At 60.4% G+C, this 24,823-nt stretch overlaps 2 protein-coding genes across 4 annotated transcripts; one reads left to right on the top strand and one right to left on the bottom strand.

Moving 5' to 3' along the window:
• Positions 1–193: 193 nt before the first annotated feature.
• On the top strand, positions 194–4,335 carry SNRNP25 (small nuclear ribonucleoprotein U11/U12 subunit 25). Its single transcript, XM_036279197.1, has 5 exons — positions 194–347; positions 1,210–1,300; positions 1,507–1,612; positions 1,878–1,952; positions 2,399–4,335. Exons 1-5 carry the CDS (start codon positions 306–308, stop codon positions 2,454–2,456), a joined length of 372 nt encoding a protein of 123 aa, XP_036135090.1. The 5' UTR covers positions 194–305; the 3' UTR covers positions 2,457–4,335.
• Positions 3,437–24,708, bottom strand: RHBDF1 (rhomboid 5 homolog 1). 3 transcript variants are annotated; one of them, XM_036279170.1, is made up of 19 exons: positions 24,626–24,708; positions 9,681–9,813; positions 9,481–9,611; positions 9,106–9,210; positions 8,351–8,564; positions 7,737–7,946; positions 7,545–7,667; positions 7,316–7,473; positions 6,677–6,934; positions 6,479–6,590; positions 6,286–6,360; positions 6,037–6,198; positions 5,417–5,517; positions 5,194–5,257; positions 4,724–4,818; positions 4,422–4,497; positions 4,251–4,351; positions 3,981–4,134; positions 3,437–3,856 (listed from the first exon to the last, which is right to left on the bottom strand). In XM_036279170.1, the coding sequence occupies exons 1-19, from the start codon at positions 24,670–24,672 to the stop codon at positions 3,437–3,439; spliced, it is 2,739 nt and encodes a 912-aa protein (XP_036135063.1). In that variant the 5' UTR covers positions 24,673–24,708. The 3 variants fall into 3 exon arrangements, with proteins under 3 accessions (XP_036135063.1, XP_036135065.1, XP_036135064.1); XM_036279172.1 differs by lacking the exon at positions 9,106–9,210; XM_036279171.1 differs by lacking the exon at positions 9,106–9,210 and having other exon boundaries at positions 9,481–9,813.
• Positions 24,709–24,823: the final 115 nt, after the last annotated feature.

Here is a 24,823-nt window from a genome sequence, read left to right as displayed (position 1 = left end):
CTCGCGCTCCCGGCGAGCACTGCGGCAGGCCGTCTCGCACTTCTTACTGGCTCCTGCGGCAGCCCCACCCCTCGACGCTCTACTGGCGGAACCGAGTGTGGCGCTGCCAGGTTGTGTGCGTCCCGCCTCGCTCGCGGAGGCAGGCGGTGCGGGCGGAGCGCGCGGGGCAGCGAGGCGCCCTGGAGGAGGCGGACGCGGACGCGGAGGCGGCGGCCACACGACCGGAGGCGCCTGAGAACGATGAGGACGAAGAGGAAGCGCTGCCGCACTCCGAGGCGGTGGACGTGTTCCAGGAGGGTCTCGCCATGGTGGTACAGGACCCACTGCTCTGCGACCTGCCGATCCAGGTGTGCGGGGCAGGGGACCGGGCCGTGCAGGGGAACATGGGCAGGTCCGGTGCTGATGGACGTGGGCTGCGGTCCAGAGGCCTGTAGAGCACCTCTGGCCGTAAATGAGGGTCTTAACCAGGGCCGGGCCTAGAGTGGAGCGAGCGAGGCTCTCGCCTTGGGCGCGGAATTTAAAAGGCGCCACAAAAATAAATAAATAAAATCCTAGTAGTCAGAATACATGACATCGTAATACAATATGTTTATAACCCAAGTTGGGGTGAAAACAAAGCCAGTGGCAAACAAAATAATAAAGACTAGGTCAGTATGACTTCTCAAGTTCCAATGTTATTTTGTCCATCATGGAGTTTTAAAGTTAACTTATATATTTTTTTAAAAGTTGTATTACAATGTTTATCATTGCACAGCTGCCAAAACCTTGTCCCAAGGCCCTGGCCTGGATCCTGGTTGGTGATCAGGGGCTCTCAGAACTGACAAGTACAATGTACCTCCCCCTACCCAGCCCCTGGGTGAGAGCATCCAGGGCTGTTGGTTCTTCTTGCCTGTTTCTGTTTCTTTCTTCCAAGCTTTTGTCCACTTTGGACTTTAAATAGAACAAATGGGTGGAACATGAGATTGAGGTGCTTAAAAACTTGGAAGCCCAAATATATGAGCAAGAATCCCTTTCCTTCCTTGTCCTTCATAAAATATGGCACCACTTTTTGGACACTATCAGCTTGTTATTCTTTGTTGTTGTTTAGGGCGGTAAAGAGCCAGGGCACTGCCTGGTTTGGCTCAGTGGTTGGAGCGTTGGCCTGCGGACCAGAGAGTTCTGGGTTCGGTTCCCGCCAGGGCACTCACCTTCACCCTTGGTCTTTTCTAGGTTACTTTGGAAGAGGTCAATTCCCAAATAGCCCTGGAATATGGCCAAGCAATGACAGTCCGAGTGTGCAAGATGGATGGAGAAGTCATGCGTAAGTGCTGTCCTCCTCCCTCAGGCCATGCAGGCTGAGCTTTCACAGGGGCTGGTCAGTGGGATACTGAGCGGCCATCCACAAGCCCACCCTGCCCAGACTTGAGCCTCAATCAGAAACAGGGCTCAACAGGGCTTCTGGGTTCTTCACCCGCCACCTGAGGCCATGGCTGTGGGATATTCCCTCATGTGCATCCCTTGTTGCAGCTGTGGTTGTAGTGCAGAATGCCACGGTCCTGGATCTGAAGAAGGCCATCCAGAGATACGTGCAGCTCAGGCAGGAGCGTGAAGGGGGCATTCAGCACATCAGCTGGTAAGTAAAGCCCCTTACAGCCCTCCCTGGGAGTTGGTGCGGGACTCCACAGGAACACCACTGGACATGAGCTTTTGAATCACCTGGTCTCTGCTACAAAGTACTGACTGAAGTGATGAGCTCCCTGTCAAGATCCTTCAGACAGGGCGGGTGCTTCTGTGTATAGCTCATGGCTATGCCCCATGAGCCCTTCTCACACACAACTTCTGCATCCCAGTGGCTCAACTCCCCCTGTTCGTGGTTTACCTGAATCCCTGTTTTGCAGGTCCTATGTGTGGAGGACATACCATCTAATCTCTGCAGGAGAGAAGCTCACGGAGGACAGGAAGAAGCTCCGAGAGTAAGTTCAGGCTACATCTTGAGCTGCAGGGAGGCATCTGGACTGTGACCTCTAGTTTCACATACTCTGCTAGAGGGCTAGGGTCCCCTCCCAGGAAGGAGGGATCTCAGTCAGTTCCTGGGGAATTGTGAGACCAGGAGAATCGTGGCTAGAGTGATGCCCTCCTGCTGGGGGCCCTCCCTACTGGGAGAATGGAGGCAGAGGAGCAGTGAAGGGCCTGGTGCTTCTCACCAGTGACAGGTCAGGGCTACACAGAGCCAGGCAGAGGGAACAAAGTGTGCGCGGAGGTGAAAGGCTGCTGTGGGAGGGTGGCCGCTGTCCCTCTGCCTTCCTGGACACCGCGCTCTTCCCACCTGTCCTTTCTTGGTTTCTCACAAGCCTCAGATGAGGAGTCACAGGCATAACCTTCTGTAGATTAGATACTGACACGTTTCCTTCTCATTCAGTTATGGTATCCGGAATCGGGATGAGGTGTCCTTCATCAAAAAACTGAGGCAAAAATGAATCTCCAAATAAGGACAACTCTGCTGGTGGCCAAGCTCTTCCCCAGCGAGCGGAAGCTTCGGGTCACTGTCCCTATTCACAGAAGAGTGTTGAGGTGGACTCGCCCGGCTGTGCACAACTGGAACTGTCTGTGAACCCTGGGCCCTCCCGAGTAGGACTGGGTGAGCCAGTGCTCAAGGCCTGGGCTGTGGGCCTGGCCCTGTGTACAGAATAAATCTCTTTGCTTCTTAGTTTGAAACGTCAAAAAGCCACAGTACCAGGACATGGGGGCCTAGCGCAGCCCCATCACGGGAGGCAAGGGGCAGAGAATGGTGCAGGTGAGCCCTAAAGTCTAAGATGCCACCCGACCCTGTCACTATGATCCCTGCAGCAAGGAGAAAATAAAAGCAGAGTGGCTGGTCTTCTGCTTCTGCCTGTGGAGAAACAAAGGACCTGTGTGCGAGAGCACGACCACGAGGCCTCCGGCCTCAGCCCACAGGGTTCATCTGCTCGGTGCCCTCCCCCTGGCTCCTGGAGCGGGAGGTAGCCTAGGGCTGAAGTTGGAGCTGATGGCTGGGTGATGGGGGCACCTCTAAGTGTGTGTGAGAAAAGGTGACAGTTCATCCATTGGCCTGTGCCCACTGTTCCTACCAGTTCCTCTAAGGAAGGGGAGCGAGGTGGGTCCCCCTGGCTTGGGGACTTCACTGGGGAGAGATGTTTCGGACACCTGTCAGAAAGGAGGAGGCAGCTCTGGTCAAGTTAGTGGCAGCTAAAACGCTCCCAGTCCATTTATTGGCCACATGAGGTGGTCGTCAAGAGACTAGTTAGAAGGTAATCACAGGAACTAGTGTAATAAATGCCCAGAAGTACAAGAGGTTCAACAGCAGTGAACAAGGCACAAGAGGTCTGCTTGCTGACAGTCCTGGGGCCTCTGAGGCTCGGGGTGACAGTCTGCCTGGCTCCAGCCTGCTGGAGACCGGTGGCCCCAGCGCCCCGGCCACTCAGTGGAGCTGGGCGTCCAGCTCGTACTTCTCACAGAACTTGTCAGTGAAGGGGATGCAGGTGAGGAACTCGCACCACTCGCAGCGCACGGGGTAGAAGTAGAAGAGGACCACCAGGCCAGCCAGGAGGCCCAGGAAGACCACCTGGAAGACGATGATCTGGCAGCGTTTACGGTACAAGTCGAACCTGCCGAAGCTGATGTAGGGCAGGAAGGCAAAGGACAGGAAGAGGCCGCTGACGAAGCCGGAGATGTGGGCAAAGTTGTCGATCCAGGGCAGCAGGCCGAAGGTGAAGAGGAAGAGGACCACCGCCAGCAGCTTGAAGAAGGCGCGCCAGGGCCGAGCCAGGATCTGCCAGCTCTGGAAGAGCTCCACGAAGAGGCATGCCAGGATGCCGAACTGCGAGCCGGCTGGGCCCACCTGCGGGCAGCGGGCATCTGAGCAGGACCCCGGGACCCACAGCCATCCCACGTCACAGTCCAGAGCATAGCAGGATTGGGGAGCCAAATGGGATGCTCCCAGGCTGGGCTGGGGACAGCCTTACCTCTGCCCGGTATGGCAGGAAAATGGCACTGGCTAGGTTACCGGTGACACCACTCAACAAGTAGATGATGGCTATGCGGTGCCAGCCTGCTAGCTTCTCCAGGTCTCGAAGGACAGTCATCTGGAAGCAGACCGACACCAGGCAGTGCAGGATGCTGTGGGGGCGGGGGGGCAGGGCACTCAGCAGGGAAGACCGCCCATCAGCCCCTGGCCAGCCTCCTGGGGTCCCTGAGACCACCCAAGCCTGCTCAGCCCATATGGTGTCACTTGCCCAGCGTGCAAGAAGAGGGACAGCCACAGGCGGTAGAACTGGTCAGGCACCTCGGGGTTGAGGAAGGGCAGGAGCCCGCACACGTCATCCATGCAGTGCACCTGCGCAGAGCGGCCGGTCAGCACTCCCCGGGGCGGGGGGAGAGGGGAAGGACACACCCTGGAGGCCTACCTGAGAGCAGAGTGTGGCCTCCTCGTGGAAGTAGCCCCTCATGAAGTCACAGTACTCCCGGGAGGTGATCTCACACCTGGAAGGTCAAGCCAGGCTTGGGAAGGCTTGCAGAGGGGCACCGCTGGGGCCTGGGGCAGGGGCACCTGACTGCACCACCCTGGCCTGGGTTTCAGCCCCACTCGCTCCTCTTGGCCCTGGATTAGTCCAGACCATTCTCACCCCATAACCCTTTGTATCTTGAGTTATTCCGGAACTTGGGGAAGGGCAGAGCCCAGGGCAATGCTGGGCACAGGCACACCTACCTGCCCTTGGTGCCGATGCAGCAGGGTCGGCCTGTGATGACACAGTCCATGTGGGGGTGGTTGGTGTGGTTCCCAGCGCTGTTTTTGGTACAGATCTAGGTCACAAATGGGGGTGAGTTGGGTCAGGGCCTCCTCCAACCCTGTACCCCAACACTGTTTGGGGGTTGAGGCAAAGATGGACGGGCTCCTACAGTAGAACACAGGCTGTGACTTCAGGCGAGCTACTGCACCCTGAGCCTCAGTTTTACCATGTGTCAAACTGAAATGTCATTTGGTCTCCCAAGACTACCTGGGTCTCCTCAGAGAAACAGGTGTTGGTGGAGGGACAGGCTAGGCAAAGACCAGGGGCATTGCATCTGGAAACTGGGTGGTCCCACGATGGGGACCTGGCATCACAGATGGGTGAAGTATGGATTCTTCCCCCACATAAGGGTGACTCCTAAACCCCAACAATGTCTACCCCAGCTCACCGGCCACTTGGTGATGTCATCTGGCCACTCATGGGGGTCCTCAGAGGAGGGCTCATCACACACCCTGCATGAGCCCAGTGTATGGTCAGACCCTGCTCTGTGCCCTTGGCATTGGCACCCTTCCACCCAATTCCACTAGGGGAACAGCTACACCCTCTCCCACCAGTACCCAGGGAGACGTGGACAGAGGGAGGAAGGTAAGGACGGGGCCAGCAGCACTGACCTGGGGTCCTGGTGACAGACAGAACCGAACTGCCTCTTGTGGCCAGCAAGGTCTGGGGCGCTGGGATGCAAAGGCCACTTCACCCACACTGCCAGGGTGGACTGTGGGGAGACGGCAGCCCCTGGTCAGAGCCCACCCCTCACTCCACACAGGCTCCAGAAGGCAGGGATCAAAAGCAGAACCACTGAGCTCCTCCTGAACCCACAACCCAAAATCTATACATTTACACTCCGGAAATGTGGGTGCACATGGGAGAGTGTTGTAAACTTGAGAGCAAGGTTCCTATTGGCATAAAATTAAAAACAACCTGTGCCAAAGTCAGGGACTGGTATCAACTTTGGCACTTAATAAAATGATATAAAAATTAGGACGAATCTTTTTTGTAATTGTTTAGTGGGAAATACGAGGCAATGCCACTTATGTAAACTTAAGACGCTCAAAACAAGACACAGAAAGCACACCCAAATCAAAAACGTCACAGTGGCCGTGGGGCGAGAGAGGAGTTGGGGAAAAACAGTAAGAAATGTGACGTGAGGGACCTTGCACAGGGGGACGGTAAGGGTAACAGCTGGCTCCACCTGAAGCAGCAGCACAAGCACACAGGACGGGCGGGCACACACCGAGCACTCCTCCTCCGAAGTCTGCACGCAGCCCGACCGGTCGTTGCGCACACAGCAGGCCGAGTGCTTCTCCCGCTCCCGCGCCGCCCGGATGAAACTATGCACCTGCGGATCCTGGCGCATGCAGGGGGAGAACTTGGCACCCAGGTGAATGAGAGCCTCCTGCGGGGAGCGGGATGTACAGCTGAGGCCCGTCTCCTGCCAGCTGAGGGTCCCCGCCCAGCTGCCCTGCCAGGCCCCCCCCCTCACCGAGCTGGGCCCGATCCAGAAGTTCTCCTGCTGCACATACTTGACATTCTCATAGACCCCGCGATTCCGCAGCACCTGGGGATTTGGAGAGGTCAGAAGCAGCCTACTTGGGCCCTCTCCCCCCGGAGTGGGCAGGAGGGAGTCCAGAGCCCAGACTCCACTGGTCTCAGCCCAGGAAGGGAGCAGGGCTCACCGAGTCCACCGTCTCGTGCTGTGAGAAGCCCACAGGTGCGATGCCATAGATGCACACTGCTAGAATGGTGACGAGTGAGTGCACGAAGGTGAGCCAGTAGGTGAAGAAGGGCCTGTGGGTAGAGCGTCAGTGGAGGTGACGTCCCCACCCCCAACCCGGAGCCTTGCCTGCAATAAGCCACATCCCCTCCGTGCCTACCTGTGGTCATCCATGTCCTCAATCTGGCGTTTGACATAGCTGTCGATGCGCTTGCGGTAGGTGCGGTTGGTTAGCCGGCCCACCATGCCCAGCCCGTAAGGCCTCTTCTCCCTGGCGAAGAACTTGCGCACGGGCACTGCGATGCGCTGGCCCCGCCGCTGCCCCACGGTGCTCACCACCTCCTGACGCAGCCGCACCTTGGGCTGCGGGGCCACCGGGCCACCCTCCTTCTGCTTCCGCCAGCCGCGTTCCAGGGGCCTGGGGGAAGGGGCAGGTCACCTACCAGCCCAGACCCCCGTCCTGCTGCAGTCTGGCCCTGGCAACCTTCCCTCTCTGTCCTGCTCTGGTGCAGTGGTGAGGACACTCTGCACCTCCTCCTCACCAGTGAAGAGCCATCCTGAGCCCCAACAAAGTGGCAGGGAGGTGGGACCAGACCTATGAGCGGTTCCCTGGCCTCCCGCTGAATTCTGTTCGGTCTGAGGGCTCTGGGGCTGCGCTCCTGTTGCATAGGTGCCCAGCCCTGGTCCCCCGGCCACAGCAGCCAAGTGGACCCTTTCCTCGGCCCTCCGGGGCCTGCCGCCCTCGGGCCCAGCTGCTCCTGACCTCCGCCCACCCGCCTCCGCCTCGCCGCCCACTCACAGCATCAGGTGGCTGCGCTCCAGCTCTGTGCGGTCCAGGGCCCCTCCCGTGAGGTCAGCCTGGTCCGGGGCTTTCTCCCAGTCCTTGAGCGCTGCCTCCGACGGGGACTCGAATACCTCGTCGGGGTACGTGGACAGCTCCTCGTGAAGGACACCTTCCTGAGCAAACACGCGTGGTCAGCGTGAAGCGCACAGGTGGCGGGTCTCCGGGGACACCCCTGTGCTCTTACCCGGGCAAAGAAGGAGGTGTCCAGCTCGTCGGGGAAGTCAGCCGTGTCCTCCTCCAGGAAGCTGGCGGGAGTGAAACTTCGGCGCTGCACCCGGCGCAATGTGCCATCTCTAACCGAGCGACCCTGCCGGCGAGGAAGTGAGCATGTGGCGGGCAAGCAGGCCGCCCCACCCCCACCCGGCCCTGCACCCACCTTCACCAGCGCTGCGGCCGCCCGGAAGCTCATCTTGGCCACAGACTCGCGCTTGCGTCTCCGTGGAAGCCGGTTGAAACCCGAGCGGGAGCTGGAGAAGGAGCAGAGGGAGGCAGCACCGGGAGTGACGGGCGTGTGCGGGGTACTCAGGCCATCGGCGGTGTCATCCGCCATGCGGAAGGCCCGGCCCCGGGCCAGGGGGTCTATGATCTGGCGAAGGGGAGGAGATGCAGGGTTGGGGGCTGGGTCATCACCCTAGAAGCTCCTTGCCCACCCAAGCCCCATTGTGGAAAACACGGCGGGCGCCTGGACAACTATGGGTACCACCCCCACCCCACTGAGCCCAGCGGGGTCCCTCTCCCCACCTGTAGTGCCTTTACACTGCCGTTCACCCTGGGGTGCTCTCCCATCCAGAGCCGGCCCTATGATACAATCCCAGGACCCTGTCCCCTCCCCCAGGCCTTCCTCCCAGAACTATCCTAGGTGTCTTTATGGACCATGTGACCACCCTCCCAGACCGTGGGCTCCAAGGAACCTCCTCTGTTCAGGTTGGCTATGTCCCCCCCCAGGGGAGCAGTGAGAGGCCTCCGGGAGGCAGCAGGGGGCGGGCATACCTTTTGCATGCCCAGCTGGCATGGCCCAACATACAGCGGAGGAGGTGTCTCAGTGCTGGTCAGCGACACATTGTCCTGGCTAGGTAGGTCTAGCTCCCGGATGACCTGCGGCTTCAGCTTCCCATAGCGCTGGCTGCAGTGACGGATGCTCTTGCGCTGCCACTTTTGGGTGCTGTCACTGTCCTTGCTCACTCCAAACCAGTCAGCTGTGCCCCTGCCATGGGAGGGTCTCAACAAGGGGCAGCACATGTCTCCCCTCCCCACAGGGGCTCAGAGGCCTCCCCCTGGGCAGCATGCTCCACCCCAGGCCTCCGGTCACTCCAGGGTCTGGGGTCCAGTGGGCTAGGTCTGGTTACGAGGATGAGTGGGTTCCAGCCCTGGCTATCCCTAAACAATGAGCCAACTCCAAATTCCCACTAGAACCACAGATAATAGGCCTTGCCCAGGTGCACATTTTATCCAGGCTCACACGCCATCCCTGAGGGGGTTGTGGGGAGACAATGAGTCCAGAGATGGTGCTCAGAGCTCAGCCCTCAGCTCATCCAGAGAGAGCTTGACCTTGGACACCACAGAACTCAAGAACTGGGCACTGCAAGCCCCGGCAGCTCACTCACAGCCCTTGTCATGCAAGCGAAACGCTGCCAGCACCTGCCGTTGGGAGCCCAGGGAATCAAACCGTGCTGGCAGCTCCCGAGAGGTCCCAAGCCATGCACACACCAGCTGATGCTCACACACTCACACCCTGCCCGAGGTACCTGAGCAGGGACCGAGAGAGAGACCGGCGCTGTGGGAGGGCCCTGCGGGCAGCAGGGGAACCCAAGAGGGGCAGAGTGTGGACACGCCCAAAGCGCACCTGTCGGCTGTTCAGGGACCATAGCATTGGGGTGAGGGAGACAGAGAAGGAGAGAGCAAGTGCTGGGGGAGCAGAGAAGAGTGGTAGATGAGAGGAGTCTGTCCCCAGAATAGGAGTTGGGCAGGGCGACCTGGGGAACAAGATGGAGGAGAACGCCGAGACAGGAGGGGCCCGTGCCCCGTTTCCAGACTCAATACCCAAAGGGGACCTTGTATGCCTGCCTCTGTCCCACCAGCCCCCACCGTCACCCGGGGAGCAGCCAGGCAGTGGGCGGTACCTGCGGATGGTCTGTGTGATGGATGTCTGGCGCTGCAGCGCCGGCCGGCGGGGCTCATGGTAAGGCGAAGGGACGTGGGCTGTCTCAGCCGGCATGCTCACACTCCGCAAGAAAGCCTGGCGTCTCAGGGGCTGGGCAACGGGGTCGTGGTGAGGGGGCTGGATGGGAGGTACCCACAGCCCATGCTGGCCAGAGCCTACCTGCAGGAAGCTGGGTTCCTCTGCCACCGGGGGCACCACAACTGGGATGTCCAGCTTCAGCCAGGGTGGCTTCTTGCGCTGCAGGCTGCTCGTGCTGTCCCTGCGGGCCTCGCTCATGGTTCCAGGTGCAGCACTGCCGGGGGAGGGGTGACAATAACAATGCTGACAGATGGCTGAAGGTTCTTGGGTCCAGAGCCAGGAGAAGCAGTGATAGCCCATCAGGGGCGGTCACGGCCCCCACTGCTGACGTCCTGTGTGCTCAGCACTGACCAGCACAGTCCATGCCTAGGGAGTCCTGACACATTGCTGTGCACATACTAGGTCCTCAGACAACGTGAATTCATGCGACAAATACTGGAGCACCTACTATGGACCACGCCTAAGTGCTTGGGACACATTGGTGGAGAAATGAAGAAATTGAGAACAGACAAAACCCCCGCCTTCCTGGAGCTTCTAGTCCAGACAAACAATAACCTATAAGTAAGAAGACACACTATGTTAAAGGCACGGAGTGTGTTAGGGACTAAATCACCACATTACAGTTGCCAGGGGCAGTGACACCTCCCTGTGAAGTGACATGTGAGCAAAGGCTTGAAGGAGGTGATCCAGTTAGCAAAGCGGGGTTCCTGGCACAAGGAACTGCTGGAGCAGAGGTCTGGGTGATGGTGAGGGCACCGGCAGGCTGATGAGCTCCCCCATCTGTACCCAGGGCATCTCAGACCTCACGCTCTAACCATCATGCCACCTGAGAGAGGGCCCACTGTGTCGACAACTGGGGTGTGCGAAGGCTCCAGGTCAGAGGAGTGACCGGTGACTTCCCAGGGTCTGAGAGCTATTAACAGAAAACCTCCTGAAAAACACCTGGGCGCAGATGCTGTCATGACCACCAGGGGGTGCCATGCGCCCAGAAATAGCAGCAAAGCAGCTCAGCCCCGGGAGGGCTGCTTGTCCACCAGGAAACCTAAGCATCTGAACCCAAACCCAACTCCACCATCTAAGTACAGGGTATGGTCCCAGGACCCAGAGCAGAGAGGCCAGGGGTTGACGTGGGCCACCGCTGCCTTGGCCATGTAACCGTGAGGCAGAGATTATGTGACCACGGCCTACTTGGCTCTCGATCTCCCCCTTACAAAACGTCACTTTCAGGACAGATCTGAATCCTCCTTCCCAAAGGAGGACCACAAAGGATCTGAAAATAGGATATCCAAGATTGGGAGGGTTCCCTGAGCGCAGTGGGGGACATGGATACCAGGGGAGTGGCCGAGACCCCCAAACTCCTCGGCCTCTTCAAAGAGCTTCAGACCCCAACAGGTCTGTAACCCACCCGCCAACACCCGGAAAAACAGCTTCTACATAAAAAGCAGTCTCCCTCCCGACTGCTTAGAATAAATACAGAGAAAGCCACCCCCAAACCTTAGAAATGAGGAGACCGAGGCCTAGAGAAGAGGCTTGCGGTGCCCAGTCACACATTCAGGAGAGCATAACTGGGGACAGCCTCAGGTGCTGCTCACAGCTCCTGCTGGACGGACACCAGGGAAGGGCTGGGACGCTGCTCAGAGCGATCTGGCTCTACAGTGACCTGGGAAAGTCCAAGGAAGGCGTCTGCTCCCACTCTGCACAGACCAGGGAGGCGCAGTGCTAGCATAACTCCTGCCCGCACAGACCAGGGAGGGCGCAGTGCTAGCATAACTCCTGCCCGCACAGACCAGGGAGGGCGCAGTGCTAGCATAACTCCTGCCCGCACAGACCAGGGAGGGCGCAGTGCTAGCATAACTCCTGCCCGCACAGACCAGGGAGGGCGCAGTGCTAGCATAACTCCTGCCCTGCACAGACCAGGGAGGGCGCAGTGCTAGCATAACTCCTGCCCTGCACAGACCAGGGAGGGCGCAGTGCTAGCATAACTCCTCCTGCCCCGCACAGACCAGGGAGGGCACAGTGCTAGCATAACTCCTGCCCTGCACAGACCAGGGAGGGCGCAGTGCTAGCATAACTCCTGCCCTGCACAGACCAGGGAGGGCGCAGTGCTAGCATAACTCCTGCCCGCACAGACCAGGGAGGGCGCAGTGCTAGCATAACTCCTGCCCTGCACAGACCAGGGAGGGCGCAGTGCTAGCATAACTCCTGCCCGCACAGACCAGGGAGGGCGCAGTGCTAGCATAACTCCTGCCCTGCACAGACCAGGGAGGGCGCAGTGCTAGCATAACTCCTGCCCTGCACAGACCAGGGAGGGCGCAGTGCTAGCATAACTCCTCCTGCCCCGCACAGACCAGGGAGGGCGCAGTGCTAGCATAACTCCTCCTGCCCCGCACAGACCAGGGAGGGCGCAGTGCTAGCATAACTCCTCCTGCCCCGCACAGACCAGGGAGGGCGCAGTGCTAGCATAACTCCTGCCCTGCACAGACCAGGGAGGGCGCAGTGCTAGCATAACTCCTCCTGCCCCGCACAGACCAGGGAGGGCGCAGTGCTAGCATAACTCCTCCTGCCCTGCACAGACCAGGGAGGGCGCAGTGCTAGCATAACTCCTCCTGCCCCGCACAGACCAGGGAGGGCGCAGTGCTAGCATAACTCCTGCCCTGCACAGACCAGGGAGGGTGCAGTGCTAGCATAACTCCTGCCCGCACAGACCAGGGGGGGCGCAGTGCTAGCATAACTCCTGCCCGCACAGACCAGGGAGGGCGCAGTGCTAGCATAACTCCTGCCCTGCACAGACCAGGGAGGGCGCAGTGCTAGCATAACTTCTCCTGCCCTGCACAGACCAGGGAGGGCGCAGTGCTAGCATAACTCCTCCTGCCCTGCACAGACCAGGGAGGGCGCAGTGCTAGCATAACTCCTCCTGCCCTGCACAGACCAGGGAGGGCGCAGTGCTAGCATAACTCCTGCCCTGCACAGACCAGGGAGGGCGCAGTGCTAGCATAACTCCTCCTGCCCTGCACAGACCAGGGAGGGCGCAGTGCTAGCATAACTCCTGCCCCGCACAGACCAGGGAGGGCGCAGTGCTAGCATAACTCCTCCTGCCCTGCACAGACCAGGGAGGGCGCAGTGCTAGCATAACTCCTCCTGCCCCGCACAGACCAGGGAGGGCGCAGTGCTAGCATAACTCCTCCTGCCCTGCACAGACCAGGGAGGGCGCAGTGCTAGCATAACTCCTGCCCTGCACAGACCAGGGAGGGCGCAGTGCTAGCATAACTCCTGCCCTGCACAGACCAGGGAGGGCGCAGTGCTAGCATAACTCCTCCTGCCCCGCACAGACCAGGGAGGGCGCAGTGCTAGCATAACTCCTGCCCTGCACAGACCAGGGAGGGCGCAGTGCTAGCATAACTCCTCCTGCCCCGCACAGACCAGGGAGGGCGCAGTGCTAGCATAACTCCTGCCCTGCACAGACCAGGGAGGGTGCAGTGCTAGCATAACTTCTCCTGCCCTGCACAGACCAGGGAGGGCGCAGTGCTAGCATAACTCCTCCTGCCCCGCACAGACCAGGGAGGGCGCAGTGCTAGCATAACTCCTGCCCTGCACAGACCAGGGAGGGTGCAGTGCTAGCATAACTTCTCCTGCCCTGCACAGACCAGGGAGGGCGCAGTGCTAGCATAACTCCTGCCCTGCACAGACCAGGGAGGGCGCAGTGCTAGCATAACTCCTCCTGCCCCGCACAGACCAGGGAGGGCGCAGTGCTAGCATAACTTCTCCTGCCCCGCACAGACCAGGGAGGGCGCAGTGCTAGCATAACTCCTGCCCTGCACAGACCAGGGAGGGTGCAGTGCTAGCATAACTCCTCCTGCCCCGCACAGACCAGGGAGGGCGCAGTGCTAGCATAACTCCTGCCCTGCACAGACCAGGGAGGGTGCAGTGCTAGCATAACTCCTCCTGCCCTGCACAGACCAGGGAGGGCGCAGTGCTAGCATAACTCCTGCCCTGCACAGAACAGGGAGGGTGCAGTGCTAGCATAACTCCTCCTGCCCCGCACAGACCAGGGAGGGCGCAGTGCTAGCATAACTCCTGCCCTGCACAGACCCGGGAGGGCGCAGTGCTAGCATAACTCCTCCTGCCCCGCACAGACCAGGGAGGGCGCAGTGCTAGCATAACTCCTGCCCTGCACAGACCAGGGAGGGCGCAGTGCTAGCATAACTCCTGCCCGCACAGACCAGGGAGGGCGCAGTGCTAGCATAACTCCTGCCCTGCACAGACCAGGGAGGGCGCAGTGCTAGCATAACTCCTGCCCTGCACAGACCAGGGAGGGCGCAGTGCTAGCATAACTCCTGCCCTGCACAGACCAGGGAGGGCGCAGTGCTAGCATAACTCCTCCTGCCCCGCACAGACCAGGGAGGGCGCAGTGCTAGCATAACTCCTGCCCTGCACAGACCAGGGAGGGTGCAGTGCTAGCATAACTACTCCTGCCCTGCACAGACCAGGGAGGGCGCAGTGCTAGCATAACTCCTCCTGCCCCGCACAGACCAGGGAGGGCGCAGTGCTAGCATAACTTCTCCTGCCCCGCACAGACCAGGGAGGGCGCAGTGCTAGCATAACTCCTGCCCTGCACAGACCAGGGAGGGTGCAGTGCTAGCATAACTTCTCCTGCCCTGCACAGACCAGGGAGGGCGCAGTGCTAGCATAACTCCTCCTGCCCCGCACAGACCAGGGAGGGCGCAGTGCTAGCATAACTTCTCCTGCCCCGCACAGACCAGGGAGGGCGCAGTGCTAGCATAACTCCTGCCCTGCACAGACCAGGGAGGGTGCAGTGCTAGCATAACTCCTCCTGCCCCGCACAGACCAGGGAGGGCGCAGTGCTAGCATAACTCCTGCCCTGCACCGACCAGGGAGGGCGCAGTGCTAGCATACCTCCTCCTGCCCCGCACAGACCAGGGAGGGCGCAGTGCTAGCATAACTCCTGCCCTGCACAGACCAGGGAGGGTGCAGTGCTAGCATAACTCCTCCTGCCCTGCACAGACCAGGGAGGGCGCAGTGCTAGCATAACTCCTCCTGCCCCGCACAGACCAGGGAGGGTGCAGTGCTAGCATAACTCCTCCTGCCCTGCACAGACCAGGGAGGGCGCAGTGCTAGCATAACTCCTCCTGCCCCGCACAGACCAGGGAGGGTGCAGTGCTAGCATAACTCCTGCCCTGCACAGACCAGGGAGGGCGCAGTGCTAGCATAACTCCTGCCCTGCACAGACCAGGGAGGGCGCAGTGCTAGCATAACTCCTCCTGCCCCGCACAGACCAGGGAGGGCGCAGTGCTAGCATAACTCCTCCTGCCCCGCACAGACCAGGGAGGGCGCAGTGCTAGCATAACTCCTGCCCTGCACAGACCAGGGAGGGCGCAGTGCTAGCATAACTCCTGCCCTGCACAGACCAGGGAGGGCGCAGTGCTAGCATAACTCCTCCTGCCCTGCACAGACCAGGGAGGGCGCAGTGCTAGCATAACTCCTGCCCTGCACAGACCAGGGAGGGCGCAGTGCTAGCATAACTCCTGCCCTGCACAGACCAGGGAGGGCGCAGTGCTAGCATAACTCCTCCTGCCCCGCACAGACCAGGGAGGGCGCAGTGCTAGCATAACTCCTGCCCTGCACAGACCAGGGAGGGCGCAGTGCTAGCATAACTCCTCCTGCCCTGCACAGACCAGGGACAGGCCCAGGGCAGTTCTCACAGCTGCCACTGCTACTATATAGACAAAAAACAGCCCTGGACACTGCTCACAGCTCCTCCTGGCCCTGTGTCTACTGGGGGCCAGGCCAGGACGTGGCTGGCAGCTCCTACTGGCCTTATACCAAACAGGGCTGAGCCCAGAATACCACTCACAATTCCTTCTGGCTCTATACTGACCGGGGCCAGAGCCAGGACCCTGCTCACAGCTCCTGTTACCCCTATAGTGACACTACTCACCACTCACAGTCCTACTGGCCCAATACCAGGTAGGGACAGTCCCCAGCACCTCTCATAGCTCCCACGTGCGCTACACCAGCCAGGAACAGGCTCGGTGGGAAGGAGTCCTTCAGGGATGCCTTCTCCTGGCTCTGACCCCATCCCTTATGGTCCAACCTCTTCTCTGAGCTGACTATGTACTCAGGGGTCTTGCCATTCACGTGGCCCCCTCAGAGCCAAGCCCCTGTCCCCTGCCCTCACCTGGCCTGACCTCAGGACAAGTGCTGGGCAGCATTTGTTTGCATACTGCTGGGAATCCCTCCTGGGCACCCTGCCCATGCTGATTCCCACAATGTGGGGTCAGATGGAGGGGTCTTTACAGGGGGATGGAGGCAGGCAGGAGAGACAGTGTCCGACATGAAGGCATTCCAAGAATAGGTCTCTGGGATCTCAACCAGGAGACCAGCGCTCACCCAAATCACATCACAAACCCAGCCCAGGCCCATGTATCCCTGACATGGTCAGCATCCACCAGCCCTCCCTTCACAGAGCATGTCGATCAGCGGTTCTCAACCTGTGGGTCGCGGCCTCTTTGGGGGTCGGACGACCCTTTCACAGGGGTCGCCTAAAACCATTGGAAAACACATATTTCTGATGGCGATTCATAACAGTAGCAAAATGCCCTGGCTGGTTTGGCTCAGCGGTTGGAGCGTCGGCCCGCGGACCAGAGAGTCCCAGGTTCGGTTGCCACTAGGGGCACGGGCCAAAACGAAAAGAAACAGACTTCCCCATAACAGTAGCAAAATTACAGTTATGGAGTAGCAACAAAAATAATTTTATGGTTGGGGGTCTCCACAGCATGAGGAACTGCAGTCAAGGGTCGCGCCTCAGGGAGGTTCAGAACCACTGCTGCAGATGCTAAGCTCCCCCTGCTGGTAGGAAGTGCCTGGGAAGGACAGCTTGGGTCTCAAGCACCAGTGGTGGAATTTCAGACAGTATCAGGCAGGCTGGGGAGGCAGATGGTGACCAGAGAGGGGCCTCCAGAACCGGCAGTGCTGTGACAGCATCCCCAGTGTACCCTCCGAGCCATGCCTGCCAGGTGGGGATTCAGGTGATGTGACCCCGAGACTGTGCTGGACCCTGTGGGGCCTTGTGGGAAGGGAACCAGACAGGATGGGGACCCCCTTAGCCTTTCAGAGGGGTGGCTATGCTGCCTTCAGTCTGTCCCTGCCACCCAGCCCCCATGTGCCTCAGTGTTGTCTCCTGGGAAATGGGCCAGTGCCTCTGGTGGAGCCATTGTGAGGTCCAGAGAGGAGCAGGACCAACAGTGGCACCTGGGGCCACAGCTGGGAACCTGCAGGCTGGGTGCTGGGGGGCCGGCCTCTCTGCAAGCCTCCCTGTGCGTGGCCAGCACCCCTAGGTGATACTGGCTGGCTCTCTGCTCAGCAGTACAAGGAATCTTTACCACTGAATGACTGGCTCACCCCACCACACACATCGCGACTTTCCATGGTTCCCACTGCCCCACCCCCGCCCTGGCCTCTCCTGACACCTGGTTCCCTCCTGTCTCAGGACCTGCCCCTGCCCTGCGTACTGCCAAACCTCCAACATGTTCCAGGACCCACGGCCTCCGTCAGGGCGCGCCCAGCCCTGGAGCCCCGAGCGCAGGGCAGCTCCGGAGTTCACCTCGAGGTGCTGTCCCGTCACTGCTCGGTCCGCAGTGCCCAGGAAGTCACCGACGCTCTGGAGCGTAGGCCAGCAGGGTCGAGCCCTGTGATCTGGGTGATGGGGGATTCCTGAAGATGGCCCTTCAGCTGGGTCTGGGAGGAGGAGCTGACCCTATGACCAGGCCGGGCAGGGGCCGCACAAGCAAAGAGATGGGAGAGGGCGGCGAGCACGCACAGGGGACTGGAAAGGCCCACGGCCCATCCAGGAACACAAGAGCCAGGATGATGGAGGCACAGGCTCCCTGCCTGCACACCCAGACCCCCTGGGGTCCCTTGCCTCCCAAATCCCTGTGTTTGGGGCAGAGGCAGGCGGGAGCTCTGTAACCCAAGAAGCTCCAGGACACCCAGCCTGCCCTACCCGTGTGCCCAGTTCCTTTTCTGGGCCTCGAGTGGGTGGGATTCACAAGGGGGGCTCCACACCAGGACCCAAGGGTGTGGGGGAGGGGCAGGCCCGGGCTGGACAAAGAGTCTGGACCAGGGAGGGGTGCAGTGCCCGTCCAGAGGAGACAGTGGCTCAGTGTCCAGGCCTCCCCCAGGCGTACAGTGGGCTCTTGTTCCCAGACAGCCCCTCATGGTGGAAATCCCGACAGCATCTCCGCTCTGCTGACCCCTCAGTGCAGGGAGAAACCACAGGCCAGGGAGGCCGGACTGCCTGGGTCACACAGCATCTGAGTCACTCTGGCAACACCCATGGCTGCCCACCCGGGCCCAGCCCAGCGGGAGACACGCTAAAGGGCAACTGGAAGTAAAGTGAGGACTGCTGACAAAGCAAATGCCAACGTGGGGACCCAACACAACAGTGGGCACAAAACGACACTGCACCCCAGGGCACTGCACCCCAGGAGTGGGGCACGACTCGAGATGAGGTTGAGGGATGAGGACCCACGGTCACAGGACCACTGGGGCTGCTGTAAGCCGCGGTGAGAGCGGTGGTTGTCGCTGTGGCCATCGGGGCAGAGGGCTGGGCGGGGAGCAGGTCCCTGCTCTGGGGCTGACTGGGGACCCTCAGGCTGGCACTGTGCAAGGGTGCGGGAGGGGCCGGGAAGCAGGGCTCACAGCGGTTCCTGCCAAACAGCATGTGCTCAAGGTGCAGAAAGGCTGCTGATGCCTGCAGCCTGGGGAGCACCTGCGGAAGGCGCCCAAAGCCGAGGCAGAGAGCGGCCAGGGATCAAAGGGTCCAAGAGCATGTTCCATGAGCAGGAGCCATGGGGGGAACTGGGGACGGAACCCTTCAGAGATGCCCTGTTTGGGAAGAGGGGCCAAGAGGCAGGAGGAGACTGGGAAGAAGTTCTGGCCTGCCTCGGCCTGGCCAGTGGCCATGGCTGGTGTGAAGCTGGATCCTCAGGCGTGAGCAGCGGCCACCACTGCACTTGGGCCTTCCTGCATACCTGCTGGACCATGCTGGCAGGGGCAGCTGAAGGCGGAGGAGGGCCTGGCCCCAGGACCAGACCTGCCAAGCCTGGGCTCCCTGTCCTGCCCAGCCCAGAGAACCACCCACCACTGAGGTCAGCTGGAGCAATGGGCCCCACCCCAGGACACTTGCCCCAACGTGTCCCCAGCTCACCTAAGCATGGTCCCAGGAAAAGCCAGCTCCTCCAACCTCCCCACTAGAACCCTGATCTCTGACCCTCAGTCTTCTGTCTGACCCCTAATCTAATGCCCAACCCAGATCTCCCTTGGGAGCGGGGATCATCAGTTGTCTGGCAGCCTAGAACCCAGTCCTTCTCCACCACGCGCTACGGTGCAGCAAAGTAGAAGTCACTTGTCTGGGCTTCTCTGCCCAGGATATTGGCCAGGCCTTCAACCCTCCTCACCCTCCCCACCCTTCCAATTACCCCTCTACTTTTCTGTGGGAGAAATGAGGTTCAGAAGGGAGCTGGGCAGGCCTGAGACCGGGCCAATGACCTGCATGGTGCCCTCTATCCGTCAGACACATCAAATCCCTGCCTCCCCATGTCACCCAGCACCTGCCGTCAGCCCAGAGCAGCATGACCCCAGAGGGTGTTACACAGCGTAGCCCTGGGTGGAGGCACTGTCCAAAGGCTCAGCTGACGGATACGGCCCAAGGAGTTACCAACGGCCAGAATCGAAGCCCCTAACCTTGCTGCATCTGACAGAAGCAGATATACCCTGGGGCTGGGGAACCCCAAGGCTCAGAGAGATCGAAGGACCTGCCTGTCCATGTCACAGTCAGCAAGGGGGTAGACAGAGACACAGCTTTAGCAAAGTCTGGGTGTGACAATCAGGGGTCTATCTGGATCTCGGGAGTTTGGGAAATCAGCCCCTCAAACTGCAGAGGGAGAAGGCCCATATCCCAGCAACATGTCTGGTCACCAGTCAGAGCCCCCAGAGTGCCCCTGACGGACTCCCCACATGTACTCTCTGGTGCCCAGACAGCCTCAGGGCTTAGCAACACCTTCCTAGGACCCACCAGCTGCCGGATAGTGCTGGAGAGGACCTGCAAGGGGAAACCAAGTTCCCAAAGCCTGTTATCAGAGCAGAAATGGCTTCAGTCATCACAATCCTGATGCACCTGCCGCAAGCCTACGACCCTTGACTGAGCTGCCGAATTATCACAGGCCTTGGGGGAGGTCTTCTGTGTCCATAAGGAAACTGAGGCTCAGAGAGGCCAGTCACGGCCTGAGGTCACTGAGCCTCCACGGGAGTTTAAAGCCTCGGGCCATGTCCGCTCAGGAGCTGGGGTGGAAGAGACTTGTGTGCCTGTCTAGCTGGCCCTGGCCACAGCTCCCAAGGTAAAACGTAGACCCCTGGGCTCTCCAGTGTATGGAGGGCTGTCGGGCCCTTCTGGGCCCTCACTCAAACCTCTCCATCCCAGAGCATCTCAGTTCAGGGAGGAGGAAGTCACCCTCAAACACATCCAACCCAGAAAATAGGCAGAAGCCAAGGAATCTGATCCTTGGAGAGAAAGTCGATCCTGTCACAGACACCAGAGTGGGGAAACCGGAGCCGGCATCGAGGAGCCCCTCACATCCGGGGAGAGCAGAAATGGGGGGGTGAGCAGCAGTTGGACTAAGAAGACCCTAAGCAGAGGGCCCTGAAAGGCAGAAGAGACCTGGGTGATCCCCACTCCCAAGGGCAGAGGTTTGTCTGGCCAGCACACTAAGGCTGGACAGGAGCGCTGGTCATCGCAAGCTCCAGCGCTGACCAAGGCTGCTGCCCTTGGGCAGCGTATCTGCGTGATGGGAGGTGGGTCAGCGAAAGCTGCTCAGAGGGGTGGGGAAGGGGCCTGGGGCCTGACACCTTCAATCTGGGGCCACTTGACTCCTGTGCCGACTATTAGCCCCTGTCCGGTTCTCAGGGCAAAGGACCCAGATTGCCCAGAATACCTCCTGGTGGCAGGGGGCCCAGCCAGCTGCTTGGTTCCCGGGCTTTCTCCCGTCTCTGGGTTGGAGATAGGGGGCTGAGGCTGGTTCCCTGGGGGTGGAGAGAAGCAGCATCTAGCTGAGCCAAACCTGAAAAGCCAGTTTCATCCTTGAATCTTCTCTGCCAGGAAGTCCCAAGGTGGAGGGGTGGGGGCCTTTCCTAGCACAGAGCTAGGGCCTCCAGACCCAGGCCCGCCCATCCAGACACACACATATACACACAGATGAAAGCTGTACACACATAAGAAGGAACCCTGGTCAGGACCACCTGGGCATTGGGCAGGCATGGCTGGGGGACCTCCTGCCCATTCCACACTCAGTCCCACAGACATGCCCCTAGAAGGCAGACAGCCAGCCCCTACCCACTGCCCTTAGTAGCTGGGGTCCCTTCATCTTCCCAGCCAAGAGAGGGCCTGCTTCAAGGCACCCTGTAGTGGCCTCAGGCTCAGTCCTGGCCTGCTCCTCTTGGCCACTGAGCACAGGGTAGGGGGGGTGTCTCTGGAAGTAGCTCCCACGGCCCAGCAGAGTCAGTGTTTACTGATGGGTCAGTCTCCATCCCTAGCTCCACAGCTACTGCTGTAAGTGCCCATAGGACTCCCATCCCCAGGGAGCACAGCTGGGACAGGGATGATCCCAAGAAGTTCCACCCTCGGAGCTGGAGTTTCAACTTGGAGACACCACCCACCGGTGGTGGCCGGGAAAGAGAACATAAGTGGGGGGGAGGGTACAACTCATAGGAGCCTGGAGACAACCCCAGACTCCGGGCCCTCCCGCTCCCAGGACCCTCAGCTGTTGGGCGGGGGCTGGAGCCGAGCTGTCCGGCCTGGTCAGCCCGCTGGGACGTGCTAATCCGGCCACGGGCTATTTTTGCGGTGCGCCGGGTTTGGAATCCGGGGCTGGGCCGCCTCCGCAGGAGGCTCGGGAAAGTCCAGTAAGGAAAGTTCGGGTACTGGCCTCCGGCGGGCCCTGGCCCGAACCCCGGACCCAGACCCGACCTGGACCCCAAACCCGACACGGCTCCGGCCGCTTCGAGCGGCTCCGGCTGCGGCGCGCTGAGGACCAGCCCCGCGCGCAGCGGACGCAGCCCCGGAACCCGCGCGGCCCGCGGCGCCCTGCGCCCTCCCGGCGCGCTCACTCACCGCCGCCGCCGGCACCCGGGGTCCTCGGGGGTCCGGAGGGCCTCGGGGAGGGGCTGCCACCGCGCCGGGAGGGCTCTAGCGCCGAGTCCCCGCCCGTCCGTCCGGCCCGCCCGCCGGGAATGCCAGGGCGCGAGGGGCGTGCGCGCCGGGGGCGGGCCCGGCCGGAGGGGGCGGCCGCACTGACTCAGGGCTCAGGAATGCGCGCGGCCCGCCCGGCCCGGGCCGAGCCACCTCCTCCGGGAAGGCAACTGAGCTCCGCTCTCTCCTGTGTCCGGCTGCGGGGACACCTGTGGCTGGGCGGTCGTGAGCGCCGCGGCTGAGGAGGGAGGACCTGGTGGCCCAGCTGGACGGAGCCTGATGGTCAGCTACAGACCTAGGCTTCTCAGCCTCTCCCTGACTCCACAGTGACTCCTGATCTTATATTCTACCTTGACTTGAGCTTGAGAAGGGGGTTGGGGGAGTGGGGGCTGGGTGTGGGTGTGGGAGAGTGTCCCTGGATGCCCAGGAAACCAGACCACGAACCTCCCCCAAGGCGCACACTGACAGGTCACTTACCTAGGTTCCCCCAGTCCCACGTGAGCGCTCACTCTGCACACATTCACACTCATAAACACACGCGCATGCATTCATGCACTTACACACAGTCATGCTCACATACTCATTACACACACCTGTTTACACATTCTCATACGCACGATTATACACTTTCATGCCCACTCTCACACATTTATACATGTGTACATACCACAATTATACACTTCCATTCACGTTTTCACACACCCATGCACACTCACACTCACACAAGGCAGGATCAGAACAGTTACCCCTTCCCCAGGCCACTGTGCTCCCCACCCCTGGAAAGCCTGCTCTCCCAACCGGCACCTCCAGGCCAGCCTGAGCTACAGCTCCTAAAAACCTTGGAGCAAGGGCAGAAGTACAGTGTCTGGCGTCCACTCTGCTCTAGCCTCTTGCAGAACTCACCAGCCACCTCTGGTGGGCTCATCCCTACACCGAGTTGGATACAAAATGGCCAGTCTGCTCCTAGGCTGAGTCTGAAGCTGGGCTGCTAATGAGAGTTTCCCAGCCTGCCTCTCTCCTGACATTGAGGGAGTGTGAGGCCTGGCCACCCAGAGCAAGACCTCGGGGAGGAATGAGGGAGAGCCAGCAGCAGAGCACAAGCAGGAGCTGTGAGTGGTGGAGGGGCCCAGGCCTCCCCTGGATAGTCGCTACAATGGTCTCCCTTTTTCTCTCAGAAAAAAAACAGAACTGGGGCCAAGGGTCTCCTAAGGACCCTTCCACCAGATGTCAGAAGACCTTGGGCACACGAGGCCCAGCCCCTCAAGCGTCAGAGGGCCCACAAATGTTTCGTCAGGTCCTTTGCTGGTCTGGGACCAGGCGGCCCTCCCCCTCTGTGCCCGATGTCCGACTGCAGACAAGCTGATCCACACAAAATAAAGCTGACAATGGGAGGTAGCAGCCAACTTACAGGTGGGCCCAGAGCCTGGGTAAGGGACAGGTCCTCTGATTGTTTCCTCATCCATACTATGGGACAGAGGGGTGCCTGCACATTCCGGGTCCTCTACGAACACAGGTATAGCAACATGATTCTTAGGTACAGGGACACAATGAAGCTTTGAAGGGGCTAGAGGGGACTCCTTCACTAGTGAAGGGAGGTGACTACAAGTGCATTGGGGACACAGGCAAGAAGGAGGCTGCCCAGTGCTGATGCCCAGAGTTCCTGCAGCCCACACATGCCAACCCTCCCTTGCCAGGCTCTCAGCCAGACAGGACAGTTTCTCCATGCCCAGTATTCTTGACCCCTGCCAGGGATAAGCAGGCCCTACCCACCTGGATACCCAGACTGGGCAGGCAGGGCATGCAGCAGTGTCCTCTCTGGAGGCCAGGGCCTGGGCTCATCTCCAAAGTATTCCATGGCTGGGCATCCAGTACTGGCAGGTTCCTTCCTGCAGTGGGTGCTGCAGGGTGCCACCCAGACCTGCTCCATGACCAGACATTCATCCACAGCTGCCAGGGGCACCAGCTAGTGCTGGCTCACAGCTGAGAACCCCACCAAGGAGTCACCTTCAGTGGATAAGAGCTGCCTTGCCCAAAACTATGCCTCACATCTGCCCCACTGCCTTATGCCCTGGTGGAGAAGCCCCTACATGGAAACCCCTCTCCCAGTGCTTCTGTTCCCTCTTCACCCAGCCCTGGAGAAAAATCAGCTGCAACTGCCTAGCACGTGGGTGAGTGACTGGGGATGGGTGAATGTCTGGGCCACCTCCATGGATAGGACCTGAGGGGTTGGGAGCCCGGTCCAGTAGGAAGAGTCCCTGCTGGCCACTCTGGAATCTGGAATCCTCAGCTCAGCAGGCCAGTTCCTGGGCTGGAGGGTGGGTGGGGTTGGATGAACACAGGACCAGCTCCTAGCTATTTGGGGAGGTGGCCGAAATGGGCCAGGCCAGCCAGGGGCCTGAAGTCACTGGCTATTTCTGAGGCAGCTGCCCCTCCCCATGTCTCAGGGGATGGCAAGGGGTCCAGTGAGTGCCTGGGCCCAGGCCCCAGCTGCATTGGCAGCACAGCGCCAGGAAGGGAGGATGCACCCTGAACACACCTCCTTCAGGTGCCTTCTCTACCCAAGGAGACTCTGACACCCCCCATCTGTCACCTCTCTTCTCGAGGTGCCAGCCATCCCTATGTCCCTACCCTAGAGAGGACACTGAGCCAGTGCTGGGGCTGGAGCTCGGCCTCCTTGACGACAGAGCAGCTATCCTTTCTCTCAAGGCTCTGGTGACTGATGGCCCCTCCGCAGGCTGGCCCAGCAGGGCACAGAGCAACTTACCCCAGCACGGATCCTTCTGAAAGTACTGAGCATGTCCTCACCTCCATCTTCCACTGATATCCTCCAACATGCCTCTCCCAGCCCAGCGCAGGGCACACTGGGGACAGAGAAGGCCCCAGGCCCCTCCTCCCCCCTAGCACCACCTTCTCTCACTCCCGGCCAGCCTGTCCTGCAGGCAACAGTGGGAATGCTTAACCC

The sequence above is a fragment of the Molossus molossus genome, unplaced genomic scaffold (assembly GCF_014108415.1).
Source record: "Molossus molossus isolate mMolMol1 unplaced genomic scaffold, mMolMol1.p scaffold_m16_p_3, whole genome shotgun sequence".
NCBI lineage: Eukaryota > Metazoa > Chordata > Mammalia > Chiroptera > Molossidae > Molossus > Molossus molossus.
Note: the sequence above shows the minus strand (reverse complement) of the source record. Positions and strands in the feature narration are given on the sequence as shown.